The sequence below is a fragment of the Sapajus apella genome, unplaced genomic scaffold, assembly GCF_009761245.1.
Source record: "Sapajus apella isolate SASKATOON/1434 unplaced genomic scaffold, GSC_monkey_1.0 scaffold51, whole genome shotgun sequence".
NCBI lineage: Eukaryota > Metazoa > Chordata > Mammalia > Primates > Cebidae > Sapajus > Sapajus apella.
The window spans coordinates 3,363,853-3,383,241 of NW_022436991.1; the positions used below are offsets into that span (position 1 = coordinate 3,363,853).

At 51.0% G+C, this 19,389-nt stretch overlaps 1 protein-coding gene across 1 annotated transcript in view; it reads left to right on the plus strand.

Moving 5' to 3' along the window:
• The window catches only part of LOC116526419, a 164,070-nt gene that overhangs the window by 81,677 nt on the left and 63,004 nt on the right, over nt 1-19,389 (plus strand). Inside the window, exons 31-38 of the mRNA XM_032242701.1 lie at nt 57-245; nt 1,089-1,228; nt 2,245-2,407; nt 2,519-2,605; nt 8,993-9,130; nt 9,216-9,335; nt 10,507-10,599; nt 14,726-14,943. Coding sequence (XP_032098592.1) covers nt 57-245; nt 1,089-1,228; nt 2,245-2,407; nt 2,519-2,605; nt 8,993-9,130; nt 9,216-9,335; nt 10,507-10,599; nt 14,726-14,943 — 1,148 coding nt within the window. The remainder of the gene's footprint in view (nt 1-56; nt 246-1,088; nt 1,229-2,244; nt 2,408-2,518; nt 2,606-8,992; nt 9,131-9,215; nt 9,336-10,506; nt 10,600-14,725; nt 14,944-19,389) is intronic.

The window sequence follows — 19,389 nt, forward strand, 5'->3', positions numbered from 1 at the left end:
AGGGGGAGGAAATAGGGTGTTCAAAGGCCTTGGTCCTTCTCCCCACCTCATTGCAGGTTTCCATGGTGACAGTCTTGGCACAGAGCCTCTTCCACAGCTGGAGCAAACTCGAGTCAGCCTGGAACGCAGCAGTGCAGGGTGAGATCCATGCTGAGAACAGCTGGGACCGTAAGATCCTGCACTGCTGGTTGAAAGGCGCCCAGCGGGAGCTCAACCTAACAGCCACCTACAGGCGCCTCGAGTGGGTGAGAGCCCGACCAACCAGTCCCTCTCCTGGCTCTCCTGGCTCTCTCCCTGCTTGGGATAGAAAAGGGCTTTGTGCCACTGGCTTGGCCAGTGACCTTGGGCCTCCCTGAGCCTCTCTTTCTCTCTCTCTTTCCTTTTCCTTTTTTTCTTTTTAGATATTTTTTTGACAGTCTGGTTCTGTTGCCCAGGCTGGAATGCAGTGATGAAGTCATCGCTCACTGCAGCCTCCAACTTCTGGATTCAAAGGATCCTCCCACCTCAGCCTCCCAAGTCATCAGAACTATAGACACATGCCACTCATGCTACCATGACATTGAAGGGGTTTTAAGGGATGAATAGGAGTCCACCAAGCAGGAAGGAGATGAAAGGATATCCCAGGGGGAGGAAATCTCTGACTTTTTTTTAAGCACACATGTGGTATTGCTGTGTTGCCCAGGCTGGTCTTAAAGCCCTGGAATCAAGTGATCCTCCCATCTCAGCCTCCCGAAGTGTTGGGATCACAGGGGTGAGCCACTGTGCTCAGACTTAGTTTCTTAGTCTGTGAAATCGACCCTAGTCACATTAGCACAGATTCAGGAGCAAAGCTGGGCTTCCTTTAGCTGAGAAGTCCAAGTTCTTTGTTCCCTCGGGCACCTAGGGAGGTCCAGCTGTGGTGGGAGCTGGTGGGCTCCTGCGGTTTGATCAGGCTGGAGGCTGCGGTCCAGTTCAGTAGCTGTTCTTAGATAGTCACTTCTGGGGGCAATCGACAGGCTGTGGGGGGCTACCCCTTGCCTCCCTGCAAGGTGGGTCTGCGGCTTGGTCCTATTGGCCCATCCCTCCCTTCAGCCTGGATCTTGTTGCAGCCGCGGAAGACCCAGGTGTCACTGATGGCTCTGGGGACCGGTACCCATGGCCAGCCTCGGGGCCTGCAGTTGGAGGGTGAGCTGGAGGAGCTGAGGCGAGACAGGACATTGTACCAGAAACGGGGGACATTGCTCTTTCGGTGCGTGTGCCCCTTCTCCTAGGCTGACACCCCTGCAAAAGTTTCCCCTTTTCCAGCACGGAGGGTCCCCAGGGGGCACAGAATGGGCAGAGCTACCTGGAGAAACCCTGCTGACCTGCTGGGGCCCGAACGGAACCAGATCCCAGAGAACAGCCCCCTCCCCTGAAAGCTGCCACATCCCTATCTGCTCCATTAGTTGTTCAGGTGGGAGCAGAAGTCAGTCTTATCCTAGCCTGGGGCTGCTTGGAGAGTCTTCTCATTTCCTAGAGACAGAGCTCATTAAAAAGGCAGTTCCCTGTGTGCTGGGAACAGCATGAGATTGGAATGAGCAGAGCCATCTTGGACGCCAGGGTATGCATTGAGCAGCTGTGTGGTGTTAGACAAGTCACCTACGGCCGAAACATCAGCAGTAATGACAAGGAATAGCAATGTCATTTGCAGATTTCATTTGTGTTTTTGCCCCGTTTACATTCATTGAGCACCTATTATGTACCAAGTCCTCTTCTGGGCACGTGGAAAATGGCAGAGAACAAGAAGGGCAGAAACCCTTGCTCTTGGGGAGCTTACATTCATTTCATGTATGTGACCTCTCATCCCGGTCACTGTGTCCAATGAGTGTTATTTTAGCTGCATTTTACATATGGGGGAACTGAGGCACAGAGGTCAAGTCCTTTGCGCAAGGTCACCCAGCTAGTGAAAGTCCGTGCCTGGATTTCAGCCCCAGTCTTTGTGACACCAGATGGTGTGTGCCATCTATCACCTTGGGTCTTTACTGTCCAATGGCGACGGGGACCCCAGCTGTGCCCACCTTGATGGCACAGTGAGATGGTGAAGGGTTCTGAATGACAAATTGTGAAAGCACAGGGCTGCCCTATGTGCTGATGTTGTCTTCTCTGAGACAGACTCCAAACTCGGCAAGCTCACGACAGGCCCAGGCTGAGACCGTGGGGCCCAGTTGTCCCCGACACTGCCAGCTGCTTTAGTGGCTTTGGCCTGTTTTTCCCTCTGCACACCAGGCACCCCTTGCGCCTGCCCATCCCGCAGAGCCTTGTCCTGCAGGGGACCTTCACAGCTGACGGGCGACACCAGCGCTATTCCCTGGAGACAAGGGTTGTCCTGAATGGCCAAGAGGAAACCCTGCAGACTGTCGTTCTGGGCTACCAGGCGGGACACCCCTATGTGAGTGGGCCTGGGCACAGCCGGGAAGGGGCCTGAGAGCTGGAAGGAGGCCCCAGCTGCCTGTGGACATTCCTGCATGCGTCTGTACATGTATGTGGTTGCCCCTCCCAGGTCTGTGCAGGTCTGACGCATCCATACGATGGCACAGCCATCCCCAGGAACACAGAGGGGTGCCTGGTTACTTGGAATCAGCACAAGGTAAGAGTGGAGGCCCCAGAGACCTTTGCACCCCAGCCAGCCCTGGTTCAAGTTGCTGTCATCTCTCAATAGGATTAGAAACACATTCTCTGGACTGAGTGCAGTGGCTCACACCTGTAGTCTTAGCCACTCATGAGGCTGAGGCGGGAGGATCTGGAAAGGCCAGGAGTTGGAGAGCCATCTGGACAACATATGGAAACCTCATTTCTCCAAAAAGGAATGTTTTTTAATTAGCCATGGTGGTGTGCACTTGTAGTCCCAGCTACTCTGGAGGCTGAGGCAGGAGGATCAATTAAGCCCAGGAGGTTGAGGCTTCAGTAAGCTGTAATCACACCACTGCATTCCAGCCTGGGTCACAGAGCAAGACTCAGACACCCCCCTTCCCCCAGAAGAGTTATCCACGCTGGGCACGGTGGCTCACGCCTGTAATCCTAGCACTTTGGGAGGCCAAGGCAGGCAGATCCCCTGAGGTCAGGGTTTGAGACGAGCCTGGCCAACATGGTGAAAGCCTGTCTCTACTAAAAATACAAAAACTAGCCGGGTGTGGTGGTGGGTACCTGTAGTCCCAGCTACTTGGGAGGCTTAGGCTGGCAGATCGCTCGAATCTAGGAGGTAGAGGTTGCAGTGAGCCGAGATCGCACCACCGCATTCCAGTCTGGGCCACAGAGCCAGACTCTGCCTCACAAAAAAGGAGGTTCTCCTGCCTGGGTTCTCTGTTTCATTTGGTCCTCCCTAGTACGGTCTGTGTGACAGCCAGAGGGATATTTTCTTTTTCTTTTTCTTTTTTTTTTTTTTTTTTTCATATGGAGTCTGACTCTGTCACCAGGCTGGAGCGCAATGGTGTGATCTCGGCTCACTGCAATCTCCACTTCCCGGGTCCAAGTGATTCTGCTGCCTCAGCCTCCCGAGTAGCTGGGATTACAGGCGCGTGTCACTACACCTGACTAATTTTTGTATTTTTAGTAGAGATGGGGGTTTCACCATGTTGGCCAGGATGGCCTCGACCTCTTTACCTCGTGATCCGCCCCCCTCGCCTCCCAAAGTGCTGGGATTATAGGCCTGAGCCACCCCGCCCAGCCCAGAGGATATTTTCTAAAGGTCAGCATAACTCTGCCACTCCCTGGCTCTCAAACTGTGACAGCCTCTCTTGGGATAAAGCCCCAGTCCTGTGCCCTCAGCCCCACTTCGTGGCCTGCATTCCCCTCCTCCAGACTCTTCGCATTTCCTCGCCTGGCTCTTTCCTGCCTCAGGACCTCTGCGTGTCCTGTGCCTGGAGCTGTCACCCTCTCCTTCACCTCCCTTCTACTCATCGTGTAGGGCTGAGCTCCAGCATCCTTTCACATGACCCCCAGACCACCTCACACACACCCCTGGTTACTCCAGCGAACCCTTATATCCTTTTAGCAACCTCTGCCTCCCGGGTTTCAAGTGATTCTCCTGCCTCAGCCTCCCGAGTGGCTGGGATTACAGACGTGCATTCCCATGCCTGGCTAGATTGTGTATTTTTTGTAGAGACAGGATTACGCCATGTTGGCTAGGTTGTCTCGAACTTGTGACATCAAGTGATCTCCCCGCCTCGGCCTCCCAGCCAAAGCGCTGGGATCACCGCTGTGCCTAGCTTGCCCGATATCTTTTGCTTCTAGCATCAATCATAATTTCAGTTTCTTTTTTTTTTTTTTTTTAGACAAAGTCTTACTGTGTCACCCAGGCTGGAGTGCAGTGGCACAATCTCACTCACTGTAGCCTTGACCTCCTAGGCTCAAGTAATCCTCTCACCTCAGCCTCCCGAGTAGCTGGGACCACGGGCACATACCACGACCACACCTGCCTTTCTTTTTTTTGTTTTTTTTTTTGAGACGGAGTTTCGCTCTTGTTACCCAGGCTGGAGTGCAATGGCGCGATCTCGGCTCACCGCAACCTCCGCCTCCCGGGTTCAGGCAATTCTCCTGCCTCAGCCTCCTGAGTACCTGGGATTACAGGCATGCACCACCATGCCCAGCTAATTTTTTGTATTTTTAGTAGAGACGGGGTTTCCCGTGTTGACCAGGATGGTCTCGATCTCTTGACCTCGTGATCCGCCCGCCTCGGCCTCCCAAAGTGCTGGGATTACAGGCGTGAGCCACCGCGCCCGGCCCACCTGCCTTTCTTAATTGTTTATTTTTAGTAGAGACAGGGTCTTGCTGTGTTGCCCAGGCTGGTCTTGAACTCCTGGACTCTAAGTGATCCTCCCATCTTAGCCTCGAAAGTGCTGGGATTACAGGTGTGAGCCGCCGTACCTGGCCCCAGTTCAATTTTTGTGCGATGCATCAGCCACTGGTTCCTTTGTTACTCTGGAAAACTTACGATCTCCATGAGTACTTTACCCTGTAGCTACAGGACTTGGTACACAGTAGGTGCTCCATGAATAGTTGCTGCCATGATGCTATTTAACAGCCACTGCATGCCAGGACCCAGAGTAGAGGCCACCAAACTTTTCTGGAAAGAACCAGGTAGTAACTAGTTCAGGCTTCACGGGCACACGGTTCAGGCCTTGTTGACTCCACTCTGCCATTGCAGTTCGAGAGAATCGTGGACAGTACGTAATGAGTACGTAATGAATGGGCGTGGCTGTGTCCTAACAGGACTTTACTTACTGAAACACACCACATTTGGACCAGGGGCATTAGTTGCTGACCCCTGAGTTACAGGATCTCTTTTGAGATGGGGTATTGCTCTGTCACCCAGGCTGGAGTCCAGGGGCTCGATCATGGCTCACTCACTGCAACTTTGACCTCCTGGCCTCAAGTGATCCTCCCGCCTCAGCCTCCTGAGTAGCTGAGACCACAGGTGTGCACCACCACGCCCAGCTCATTTTAAAAATGTTTTGTAGAGATGGAGATCTCTCTCTGTTTCCCAGGGTGGTCTTGAATTCTTACATTCAAGGAATCCTCCTGCCTTACCTTTCAAAGTCCTGGGATTAGGCCAGGCATGGTGGCTCATGCCTGTAATCCCAGCAATTTCGGAGGCCAATGAGGGTGGATCACTTGAGGTCAGGAGTTGGAGACCAGCCTGGCCAACATGGTGAAACCCATCTCTACTAAAAAACTAAAAAAATTGGCCGGGCATGGTGGCAGGTGCCTATAATCCCAGCTATTTGGGAGGCTGAGGTGTGAGAATCACTTGAACCCAGGAGGCAGAGGTTGCAGTGAGCTGAGATGGCACCGCTTCACTCCAGTCTGGGGGACTTGGTCTCAAAAAATAAAAAAAGTGCTGTGATTACAGATAAGAGTCGCTGGGCCTGGATGAGGGTATTGACATTTTGGCTCTCGGGGTGAAACTTGTTTTTGCCTGTGTTTCCTTGGCAAATTATTTCATGTCTCTGGACCTCAGTTTCCTTGTCTGCAGAATGGGAGCAGCAGTGTTCATCTCTTACGCAGGGGCTGTGAAGATTACAATGGAGAATTGTAAAATGCCTGCCATGCCCCCGTCCAAGGCTTCTTCCTGACACCTCTAGGAGGCGTCAATACTCTGGGAGATCACCGCACTTTTCAGCAAGCATTTACGGAGTATCTGCGGTGTGCTAAGCCCCCAAGGAAGATAGTCATTGCTTCTCTCTCTCTTTTTTTGTTTGTTTGAGAGAGTCTCCCTCTGTTGCCCAGGCTGGAGTCTGGAGTGCAGTGATTAAATCTCAGCTCACTGTAACCCTCCACCTCCCAGGTTCACGTGCAGACCCCTCCTATCCTTTTTTTTTTTTTTTTTTTTTTTAATAAGACCAAGTCTCCCTCTGTTTCCCAGGCTGGAGTGCAGCTGCGTGATCTCGGCTCACTGTAACCTCCGCCTCCTGGGTTCAAGTGATTCTCCTGACTCAGCCTCCTGAGTAGCTGGGATTACAGGCACCCACCACGACACCCAGCTGATTTTTGTACTTTTAGTAGAGATGGGGTTTTTCCATTTTGGTGAGGCTGATGGCAAGCTCCTGACCTCAGGTGATCCACCCGCCTCAGCCTCCCACAGTGCTGGGATGACAGGTGTGAGCCACCACGCCTGGCTGTTTGTCTCTTGCAAGATGCACCCCAGCCCCTGGGAAGGAGGGTGAACTAAGCACGTGTTGCGCATTGAGACCCATCCTTCTGGGGCTCCCTTTACCATTAGTCAAATGAGGCCGTGTGTGTGTGTGTGTGTGTGTGTGTGTGTGTGTGTGTGTGTGTTTGCGCGCGCCGTGTGTGTGTGTGTGTGTGTGTGTGTGTGTGTGTGTGTTTGCGCGCGCCTCCCCAGGGGTGACGTAGAGCTTTTAGGGGAAAATGAATGGCAGGATGACAGCCTCAGACGCCTGCAAAGTGCCTCCCAATGGTGTTTGCTGTTTCTTATGCTGGAAATTGCAGAGCCAGCACTGTGGGTCAAATTCGACCTGCAGATGGGTTTTGTTTGGTCTGCTTAGCATTTGAGTTTTTTAAGGAAATTAATTGCTACATTAGAAAATCAGAAGATTTTGAGTGAAATCCAGATTTCTGCTGTTTCTAAGAAAAAAAAAAATGAGAAGACGTGACCATACCGGGCTTCAAATCCCAGCTGACAACAGCAGACTGAGTAAATGGCAGTCCTTTCATACCGTGTAATTTGGCGCTCTGCTCTTTCTTTTTTATTATTTTTTGAGACATGGTCTCACTCTGACACCAGGCTGGAGTGCAGTGGCACAATCTCGGCTCACTGCCACCTCTGCCTCCTGGTTGAATTGATTCTTCTGCCTCATCCTTCCAAGTAACTGGGACTACAGGCGCACACCACCGCGCCCGGTTAATTTTTGTATTTTTTAGTAGAGATGGGGTTTCACATATTGGTCAGGATGGTCTCGATCTGTTGACCTTGTGACCCACCCGCCTCGGCTTCCCAAAGTGCTGGGATTACAGGTGTGAGCCACTGCGCCCGGCCTCTCTGCTCTCTTTAAAAACATGTCTAAGCTGGGTGTGGTTGCTCACGCCTGTAATATCAGCACTCTGGGAAGCTGAGGCAGGCGGATTATTTGAGGTCACGAGTTTGAGAGCAGCGTGACCCAACATGGTGAAAACCCATCTCTACTAAATATATATTTAAAAAAAAAGCTGGGTGTGGGAGTACGCACCTGTTATCCCAGCTACTCGGGAGTCTGAGGCAGGAGAGTCACTTGAACTCCGGAGATGGAGGTTGCAGTGAGCCAAGATCATGCCACTGCACTCCAGCCTGGGCGACAGAGTGAGACTGTCTCAAAAAAACAAAACAAAGCCATGTGTGTTTAATGACAAACATTTTTCTCATTTCGCATTTCCCTTGGCCCCCTTGGACCCTTATTTCTCTTCCTCCATCTTGGTTCTAATGTAAAGCTGAGCATCCCTTTAAAGGTACACAGCAATGACAAAGCTCCTTAGCAGGCATTTTTAACTTCAACACAGGTAGGAAAGATGGTAACGTGCTACTGTGTACTTGGCCTGTGGCAGAATCTGAATGGTTGTTGAGTGAATAAATGATGGCGCAATTGTATATTAGTTTGCTATGGTTGCCGTAACAAATCACTGCAATCTTAGTGGCTTAAAACATCACAGATTTATTTTACAGTTTTGGAGCTCAGAAGCCCAGAATAGATCTCACGTGGCTAAAACCAAGGTGTTAGTAGGGCTGTGTCCTTTTTGGAAGCTCCAGAGGAAGAGTCCTTTTTCTTTCCTTTAACCAGCTTCTACAAGCTGCCTGCATGCCTTGGCTCGTGGCCCCTTCTTCCACCTTGAAAGCCAGTAGCGTGGCATCTTCCAGTCTGTGTGACTGACCCTCCTGCCTCCCTCTCATAGGACCCTTGTGATTACTTTAGGGCCACTTGGATCATCTGCCCATCTCAAGATTCTCAATCCAATCACACTGCAAAGTCTCTTTTGCCATGAAAGGTCACATATTTATAGGTTTCAGTGATGAGGACATGGATGTTATCGTGGCATGAGTGTTCTGCCAGCTCCACAAAGAATTATGCATTCTTTCACTCCAGCACAGCTTTGACCTTGGGGTTTCAGGCTGTAACTAGGGATTCTGCATTTGCCCAAATATTTATTGAGCACCTACTACATGCCAGAACCTGCGCTAAGTGTTAGGAATATGGCAGTGAACAAAACAGACTATTCCGAGGGCACTTTCTTTGAAGAAGACACAGGTATTCACGTTTGTTCCATCAAGCCCACCCTGCTAATCTTACCTGTAGGCATTGGAATTCATCATTCCTGTGCACCTGTCCCCACTTCCTGCCCTATAAATGGAAGACTGTAGGCTGCTCCGTAGCCCATCAATCTTGGGACCACTTTCTTCTGACTGCTGGGTTCCCGGGGTGGCTTCTGCAGGCACGTGGAGATGGGACAGGACCTCTCTCAGTGCCTCCGGTTCTCACTCACCTAGGCTAAGAAAAGGGAGGTCGAGGCCACTTTGAAAGTCAACCGGAAAGCTGTACTGCACTTAAAGGGTCTGCATCATGACAGATCTCAGCGCGGGGAAAGCCGGCACAGCCTAGCCCTGGACTTGGCCCATTCCTACCAGGTACAGGTCCCAGACACTGGTTTGTGATCTCCACACAGAGCTTGGCTGTTCATGAAGTAAAGGGTGTTGTCTGTTTTCTTCCCAGCTGAGCTTCCCCCAGACCCTGAGCTGGGATGGGGGCATCATCTTTAGACAGAGTCCTCCAGGAACATTCAATTTTGGCGTGGATACTCGAGCTGCCATCAACCACAACATCACATCCCAGGTCAGGAGGCTGAATTCTGCTCCCTTGCCTAGGGAGGCAGTTTTTAATAAACTTTAGTGAAGGTGCCTTGTTTGGAATGTGTCAGGAGGTGGCAGGAGGCATGACCCTAGGAAGCCAACAGTACAGCCCTTATTTTTACAGTGTGTGTGTGATTAGTCAGGATGCATTGACTATTGTAAACAAATGTTTGCCTCATTGTGAAAGGCCAGTATTCACGTCTCAGCGCAGCGAGGCTCTGCTCCATGCAGTCTCTCAGGATCCAGGCCTCCCACCTTGTGGCTCTGTCCTAGATGACAGATGGAGGGAGACATGGTGGAGAGTTAGGCAGGAGGTTTTTATGGGCCAGACTTGTAAGTCGAAAGGTTGGTCATTCCTGCCTGGGTTCTCATCACATGACCCCACCTAGCTGCAAGGGAGGCTGGGAAATGTAGTTTTAGCTGTATGTTCAGAAAGAAAAGGAAATGCAGTTTGGTAAATATATAGCAGCCATTGTAGGTATATTTACTCATTCATGGCTGTTCATTTGTTCATCCATGTATGTGTTCATGTCCATTCATTGAACATGGATGGGTTGTGTCTCTGCTGTGTGCCAGGCTCTGTGATGTCCATTGGGGGGGTGCAAGGGTGACTCTGTCCCCATCTCTGTTCCCATCTCTGAGGAGCTTTAAATCTAGTGGGCTTTTAGTGTTAGATAAGTTCAAGTTCATTTCCCAGTTTCACTGTTAATGAGCTCTATAACCTTGAGATACTGGACACCACTGAGCCTCAGTTTTGCTATCTGGAAGGTGGGATGGTAACACCAACCCAGCAAAGCAGGGTTGAGGATTAAATGAGATGCTCACTGTGAACCTGGTAGCACAGTGCCTGGTTTGTGGTCAGGGTCAAGGAGCTGTGGGAGGCGTGAACAGGAACCATAGCAGGGAAGAGGGGGTCCCAGAGAAGAGGGGGTCCCAGAGTGGTCTTCCCAGCCCCCCAGGGCTTCACTTCCTAAGCATCCTTTTTCAGGAGTGCAGCCTGAGTAAGATTTAGGGCTGAGGAACACTGGGGGAGGACAGACGTTTCTGCCTTGAGCTTGGGGCATATTCTGGGATGCATTTGCCCAGCCGCCATCGCCAGGGGTTCTGCATCTCCCCCGTTCCCTGTGACACTTTTCCAACTCTACCCGCAACAGGTCTCGGTCCAGCTGAACAGATCTGACTCCGACTTGGCGTTTTTCTTCCAACTCAGACATCCCCACAGACCAACATTTCCTCCAAACTTCCAGGTATGGATGTTGCTCCCTCGGGGATGACCTTGACTTGCCTGCCAAGGGTTGTCTGTGAGCAGCAGCGATGGGCGGAAGGAAAGCAGGATGAGGGCCCGGAGGAGGGAGGCAGCCTGCACTTGGAGCGTCGTGCTTAGCCAAACAGCCTCTGCAGAACCAAGAACAGATGGCAGGGAGGTTTCCAAATCCATCATTTGGAAGTGATTGTCCAGGCAAGAAGGGTTTTTAGCTTTCAGGGGTGGGGATGAAGGATCATATTTCACTCTTGAAAATGGACAGAAACAGAATTTTCCTCCAAACTGTGCCCTGTATTGGGCTTGGGAGAAGCCGTGTAATGCTTCAGGAGGGCTTTATTGACCCAGGGTATTTTGCCCAGTGTGGAAGTAAAGAGGTGGAGAAAGACATCCAGGTGGAAGCCCCCAGGGCCGGGGCACTAGAGAGCCCTGTCCCCAATGAAGTTTGCAGCTTCGTTGAGCAGGGTGTGGGTGGTGTTTGCACAGGAATTACTTAGTGGCTAATTCAGGGGCTTGGAGGTGCAAATAGGAAATCCTGACAGGGATAAGGCCCTCAGGAGGTGTGGGGCAGACCATTAATTTGATAGCAATAAAAAAAAAATTAATTACAGGTGGGGTCTCACCATGTTGCCCAGGCTGGTTTTAAACTCTTGGCCTCAAGCCGTTTTCCTGCTTCAACCTTCCAAAGTGCTGAGATCACAGGCATGAGCCACTTTACCTAGCCTGAGAAATTTCAAGATAAATTTCTTTTGAGACAGGATCTCACCGTTTCCTAGGCCGGAGTGCAGTGGCATCATCACGGCTCACTTCAGCCTTGACCGCAGGGGGTCAAGTGATCCTCCCACCTCAGTTTCCTGAGTAGCTGGGACCACAGGCATGTGCCACGACACCTGGCTAGTTTTTGTATTTTTTCTTTTTTTGGCAGAGACGGGGTCTTACTGTGTTGCCCAGGCTGGTCTTGAACTCCTGGCTTCATGTGATCCTCCTCCCTCAGTCTCCCAAGGTACTGGGATTACAGGCATGAGCCACTGCGTCCAGCCCTGACAGCATTTTTCAGACACCTGCTGTGCATTCCCTGTGCGTTGGGTTTTAAAAGGAAATTGAATGTTGCTTTCGTGGGATTCCCTAAGATCACGGCCCATCTGAGCACTGCTGGCATCTTAGATTGGAGGAAACGCCATCATATGAACCATTTGTTCTAGGAGCTGACGTCTGTGGAGTGATTGCACGGCAGCCTCTGTTCTGAACCCTCTTGTGGATTATCTTGTGGACATCTCTTGATGCTGTTGTGTGGGGTGTGGAGCACTGTGGTACCATTTTGTGGGTGCGGCTCTGAGACTTAGACAGGTGGCATGACTTGCCCAAGATCATGGAGCTCACAAGAGGAAGATTTTGGGTGGGAACCCAGGCGTCTGGCTTCAGAGCTCATGCGATTCCCTGAACTCACTGGGGAGTGGGGGTGGGTTCCCCTGGAAGCTTGGATGCTGGGTCATCTCATGGGTTCAAACATTAATTTTTTTTTTTTTTTTTTTTTTTGAGGCAGGGTCTCACTCTGTCGCACAGGCTGGAGTGCGGGGGCGCAATCTTGGCTCACTGCAACCTCAGCTTCCCAGGTTGAAGCGATTCTCCTGCCTCAGTCTCCCAAGTAGCTGGGATTACAAGTGTGCACTACCATGCCTGGCTAATTTTTTGTGTTTTTAGTAGAGATGGGATTTCGCCATGTTGGCCAGGCTGATCTTGAGCTCCTGTTGACCTCAAGTGATCCACCTGCCTCGGCCTCCCAAAGTGCTGGGATTATAGGCATGAACCACTGCACCTGGCTCAAAGGTTAATTTTAGTTGTTTTTGTTTTGTTTTGTTTTGTAGATGGAGTCTGGCTCTGTCGCCCAGGCTGGAGTGTGGTGACACGATCTTGGCTCATTGCAGCCTCTGCCTCCCAAGTTCAAGCGATTCTCCTGCCTCAGCCTGAGGAGTAGCTGGGATTACAGGCGTCTGCCACCACGCCCGGCTAATTTTTGTATTTTTAGTAGAGACAGGGTTCGCCATGTTGGCCAGGCTGGTCTCAAACTCCTGATCTCAGGTGATCTGCCTGCCTCAGCCTCCTAAAGTGCTGGGATTATAGGCATGTGCTACCGTGCCTGGCCATTTTAATTATAATTTTTAAGACACGGTCTTGCTGTGTCACCCAGGCTGGAGTGCAGTGGCGTGATCATGGCTCATGGCAGCGTCCGCCTCCCAGACACCAGTCACCCTTTGACCACAGCCTTCTGAGTAGCTGGGACTACAGGTGCACGTCCCCACGCTCAGCTAATGTTTCCAATTCTTGTAGAGAGAGGAGATCTTGCTCTGTTGCTCAGGCTGGTCTCAAACTCCTGGCCTCCAGCAGTCCTCCTGCCTTGGTCGCCAAAGTGCTGGGGTCACAGGTGTGAGTTATCGTGCCCTGCCAGTCTATGGGCTTGACAGATGCATATAGTGTCATGGATCTGCCATTACAGCGTCATTCAGAGAAGTTTCCCTGCCCTAAATAAATCCTCTGGGCTCTACCTTTTCATCCCTCCTACGCTCCACCCCCGGCAACCGCTGATACTTTTACTATCTGTGGTTCTGACTTCTCCAGAATGTCACAGACTTGGAACACGGTGTGCAGCCTTTTCAGATGAGCTGCTTTCAGTTGGTAATACATACTTAAGTTTCCTCGATGTCTTTTTCTTTTTTTGACAGAGTTTTGCTCTTTTTGCCCAGGCTGGAGTGCAATGGCATGATCTTGGCTCACTACAGCCTCCACCTCCTGGGTTCAAGAGATTCTCTTGCCTCAGCCTCCTGAGTAGCTGGGATTACAGGCATGCACCACCACGCCTGACTAATTTTTGTATTTTCAATAGAGGCGGGATTTCTCCATGTTGGTCAGGCTGGTCTCGAACTGACCACAGGTAATCCTTCCACCTTGGCCTCCCAAAGTGCTGGGATTACAGGCGTGAGTCACCATGCTTGGCTTCCTCTGTCATTTTCAGCTTAATCGCTCATTTCTTATTAGCACTGGGTAATACTCCATTGTGTGGATGTATCATATTTTATTTATCAGTTCATCTATGGAGGCACCAGGCATTCTTTTAAAAGCTTTCCGGGCTGGGCATGGTGGCTCACGCCTGTAATCCCAGCACTTTGGCAGGCCAAGGCGGGCAGATCGCCTGAGGTCAGGAGTTTGAGACCAGCCTGGGCAATATAGTAAACCTGTCTCTACTAAAAATACAAAAAAAAATTAGCTGGGCATTGTGGCAGGTGTCTGTAATCCCAGCTACTCAGAAGGCTGAGGCAGGAGAATCACTTGAACTTAGGAGGTAGAGGTTGCAGTGAGCTGAGATTGCACCACTGTTCTCCAGTCTGGGTGACACAGTGAGACTCCATCTCAGAAAATTTAAAAAAAAAAAAATTTTTCCATGTGATTGTAATGCACAGGCTGGATTGAGAACCACAGGGCTAAACCCACTTTGCGGATGGGGAGACTGAGGCCCAGATCAGGAAAGGGAGGGACTCAGGTCCCGAGGAGCTGGTGGAGCCTTGGGCCTCTCTGCTCGCAGCACCCTCTGCTCCCCTCAGTACCCTTGTTGGGCCCAGCCACGTGTTCACCCCAGCCTGACCACTCGGGTACTCAGATGCCATCCTCTTTGAACCCCAGAAGTTCTGGGTCCTCTGGTGCCCGGCAGGCACTCGATGGGGCCTCCTTTTCTGTGGAGGAGTTGCAAAGATGTCCTCTGCTTCCCTCACCAGCCTCTTTCAGGCACCGGCACAAGTTTTAGAGCTAGGCAGACTCAGGTGGCCTATGTGACCCTCTGAGAGCCTCAGTTTCCCCATTTTACAGTAAGAACTCCCATTTCACATGTGGTGGAAAGGTCAAGATGAGACTGTACTCCTGCGCCGGGAGCTGGGGCCGGGGTAGGCTGTCTCCCCCTTCCTCCCTCCATCTGTTTTTCATTCTGCTTGTGTGCTGTCTACCATGGTTGGTGAGTGCTCAAAGCTGGAGTGGCCCAGAAGGGCTTCCTGGAGGAGGAGGCAGCCCTCCCCCACACCCAGGGTCTCACAGACACTTCCTGTCCTTCCCCTGCCTCCCTGCAGGTGCAGGCAGCTGCCAGACACTACAGAGTGCGCAGCCTCAACGGGTCCCTATCTGTGCAAATGTCCGGCCAGGAGATGGCTCTGCTGGAGGTCGACGCCAGCCAGGACACTCGGAGGAGCAGCCGGGGCTGGGGCGTGAGTGTCCTTCTCCACCAGGCTGTCCTCAGCGCCCCCAGGGCTGTTCGGCTGCAGCTGTCTGGAAAGATCACCCCAGCAAGGTAACGGTCCCCAGGTGGCCTGCGACGAGGCGGGGAGACCACAGAGGGCAAAAGGCACCTGTCCCGGGACATGGGAAACCCTCACTCAGAGGCCCCTCTCAGTCCCTCTGAGACCACACCCAGGTCAGCCCCATCGGTGCCACTGAGGGTGTCAGAAGCAGGTGGCATTCAGTTTCACTCTCACCCTTTATTTCTTTTTTGTATTGTTATGAGAGCGTTTATTGTAGATGGCTTAAAGATGATATATAAGGCCAGGGCACCATGGGTCACGCCCCAGGGCTTTGGGAGGCTGAGGCAGGAGGGTAGCTTGAGTGCAGGAGCTCCAGAGCAGCTTATGCAACATCACAAGACCCCATCTCTACAAAAAAATTAAAAAAAAATATTAGCCAGATGTGGTGGCGTGCACCTGTAATCCCAGCTACTTGGGAGGCTGAGGTGAGAGGATTGCTTGGGCTTCGGAGTTGGAGGCTGCAGTGAGCTGTGATTGCACCGTTGCAGTCCAGCCTGGGCGGCACAGGGAAATGAGCCTGTTGCTAAGATAGTAATAATTGTAATAACGTAAAAACGAGTGAAACAAAATCACTAGTGACCCCAAAGAATGTGCGTCTCCCTCTGGTCTCACGTCTGAGTATATATTTACGTATGGACTTGTCCAGTATGGTGGGGTGCTCAGGAGCCTGGGGTCCAGGATTGGCCACTTGGGTTCAAGTCCTGGCTCTGCCACTGCTGCCTCTGGGACCATTCTCCCTTCTGTGCCTCAGTTTCTCCCTTCTGTGCCTCAGTTTCTCCCCCTGCTTCTTAGGGTGGATGAACTGAGCGCTGCATGTGAGTTCCAAGCTAGGGTCAGTGGGCATGCTCAGTGGGTACCCTCTTTGCTGCAGGTGTCAAATGAAATGCCAGACTTTCCTGCCACTGTCCTCTCAGTGCTCAGACATGATGCCTCTGTGACCAGGGGCAGGGGCGTCATTTTCTCTAGCAAGCAATTCTCTGATGGACGCTAACTGGTTGTCCTACAAATTAACTTGAGTTCTGACTCTGGAGGTGGCATCAGCCCCTCAGGTTAAGTGTGCAAGGCTGTCTGCAGGTGTAGACACCATTCCCCTCAGGCTTGCTAGTAGCTGGATCTGCAGGCTTGCCACCACACCTGGCTAAATTTTTGTACTTTCTTTGTGGGAACAGGATCTTGCTATATTGCCCAGGCTGGTCTTGAACTCCTGGCCTGAAGCAGTTTTTCTGCCTTAGCCTCCCAGTGTGCCAGGACTACAGGCATGAGCTACCTTTTATACATCATTACACATTATTACCTGTAGATTATTATAATTCTTCATGTTATCTACCTTGACTGCTCCCATCACAATGGAAGAACCTAGGTTCGGCTCCCCACTGTGCTTGGTGAGTGCTCGAGAGCTGGAGGGGCTCAGGAGGGCTTCCTGGAGGAGGGGATCCTCCCCCACACTCAGGTTCCTATGGACCCTTTCTGTCTACTCTCTGCTTCTGAGCTCTCTCCTGCCTCCTGACCAACTGGCTATAACTTGGAGGTCCCCATGACCTCCTCCCATCTTGTGTCTGATCATTTGCAAAAATGGCTCACAAAACTCAGGGAAACTTTTTATTTATATTTACTCATTGTTTATGGAGGCTATGAGTGGAGAATGGCCAGATGGAAGAGACGCATAGGGCAAGGTATGGGGGAAGGGGTTCTGGGCTTCCCTGCCCTCTCTGGGCTCAGCATCCTCTGTGTGTTCAGCCCAGAAGCTCTCTGTGAGCCCCATGGTTCAGGGATTTCTATGGTGGCTTCATCATGTAGGCATGACTGCCTATTGACTCAGCCTCTAGCCGCTCTCCCCTTCTCAGAGGATTCAAGTTCCAAGCTCTGTCATGGCTTGGTCTTTTTGTTGACCAGTCCTATCCAGGAACCCACCAAGAGTCACCTTGTTGAACCAAAGATGCTCTTATCAACAAAAGGGACTTCCGACTTCCAAGGGATTAGGAGCTCTGTGTCAAGGATTAGGGGCAGAGACTAAGTATGTATTTCCTATTACATCACCATATTATGCTGCTATTTTAGGTACTGCGTATTCTGGTACAAATTGGGTCTCCGTTAAATATTTCCTCTGTGATCTGGGCGTGGTGACTCAGGCCTGTAATCCCAGCACTTCGAGAGGCTGAGGCGGGCTGATCACCTGAGGTCCGGGGTTTGAGACCAGCCTGATCAACATGGAGAAGACCCTGTCTCTACTAAAAATACAAAATTAGTCAAGTGTGATGGTGCATGCCTGTAATCCCTGCTGCTCAGGAGGCTGAGGCAGGAGAATTGCTTGAATCCGGGAAGCAGAGGTTGCAGTGAGCCGAGATGGTGCCATTGCATTTAAGCCTGCACAAAAAGAGCGAAACTCTGTCTCACAAAATAAAAAACATGTCCTTTGCAATCCCGGGTTTGTTCCAGCTTTGGCATGGATTTAAGGAGCCCCTTGGCCGTGAACATGGTCCTAGATAAACCTTGTCCTCAGAATTGCCACCACAGCTCTCTGTCCACCCACCTGTCCAACTGTCCATCCTTATCCCCAGTCTGAAAAGGATTTGAGGCAAATTATTAAAATGTACCCTGTTCTAGGTGAGGAGTTGGCAGACTTTCAGTAGAAGGCCAGATGGTAAATATTTTTAGCTTTGTGGACCATGTGGTCTCTGTTGCAGCTACGCAACCCTGCCGTTGAGGCACAAGAGTGCCACAGACAATTCATAAATAATATGCATGACTGTGTTCCAATAAAACTTTATTTATAAAAACAAGTGGTGGGCCAGTTTTGGCCCACATGCTGTAGTTTGCCAGCCCTTGTTCTAGATTTTAAAAAGATACATGAGGAAGCTGGGGGAAGGGAAAAGAAAAATAGAAAAATTGGGAAGATACTCAAAGAAATATCAGCAAACAAAATGGATGCCATGAGTTCCTCTGTGTTTTTTAGAGCTCGGTTGAAGATTTGGCTCTGAGTTTCCTAGCAGCCAGTGCAAAGAGAGAAACCAACACTCCACAGCTGTGCACCATGAAATGCACGGCTCATTTTGTTCGTAGTGGTGAAGCTCAAGGGTAATCTCTCTCGTGGTGTCACATAAGGAATTCACTGTGTGATGATAGGAACTGTGTCCCCTGCCACAATTTTCCAGCCAGTTGAACATCAAGCTTGACGAGTCTGTTCCTTTTCTCACATATCACTCACTGGTTATGACCTTGTATTCCAAAGCTCATTTAGTTCTGAACAGCCCTGTGTGTCAGGCACTGCTAACTGCTTAGTTGAGCTTTGGACGTGTTAGTCTCTGTCTCCCTGTTTCCTCATCTGTATATTGGGGATCATAATATTCTCAAAACTCAAAGGGCTTTTGTAAGGAGTCAGACAGTGCATCTAAAGTGCACAGTGCATGGCAGAGAGTGTGTTGGTTAGATATTGCTGCATAGTGAGCTACCCCCAAGCCTAGAGATTAAAGAACAACCATTTTGTGTGCTCACGATTCTGTGGGTCAGGAGTTTCCACAAGGCTTAGGCAGTTCTGCTCTATGTGGCATCAGCAGGGGTCATTCTCTGGGACTCTTCGCTGACATCAGCCTTCAGATGAGTCGCTTACCAGCCAGCTGTGTGCATGGGCTGAGGACGGAGTGGTGGCTTCCTTCCCATGTCTGGCACCTTGGTGCTCTTCCACGTGCAACCCCCCCACTCTCTTTCCAAGTGGCTGCTTGGGCTTCCTCACGTCATGGCAGTCTCAGTTTGGTCAGACTTCCTACCAGGTGTCTGGGTTCCAAGAGGAAGCATTCCACATCCCACAGGAATGTGGAAGGTGAAAGTTGCAGATCTTAGGGTCCTACGTTGAAAGTTCTACAGTGTCACTTATGCCACATTCTATTGACCAAAACACAGGTCACAAGGCTATCCCTGATTCAAAGGGAGAGGAAATAGATCTCACATCTTAATGCAGGAGTGTCAAAGTCACATTGCAGGAGAGTGTGGGAAGGGGTGGCCATAGGTGGAAACACACTCTGTCACACCTGGGTGGGTACCTGTCAGTATCAATGTCAATTTCAGTTCAAGGCCAGGCACAGTGGCTCATGCCTGTAGTCCCAGACTGAGGCAGGTGGATCACCTGAGGTCAGGAGTTCAAGACCAGCCTGGACAACATGCTGAAACCCCGTCTCTACTAAAAATACAAAAATTAGCCAGGTGTGATGGCGGGGGCCTGTAATCCCAGCTACTTGGAAGGCTGAGACAGGAGAATCGTTTGAGCCTCAGAGCTGGAAGTCGCAGTGAGCTGAGATCGTGCCACTGCACTCCAGCCTGGGCGAGAGTCTTCCCCGCCCTCCAAAAAATGCTCAATATCAGTATGTCCACTTTATTCCCCACTTCACATAAGAAGAAGCTGATGCTCAGAGAGGTTATGTCCTTGTCCCAGGTTATCCTGT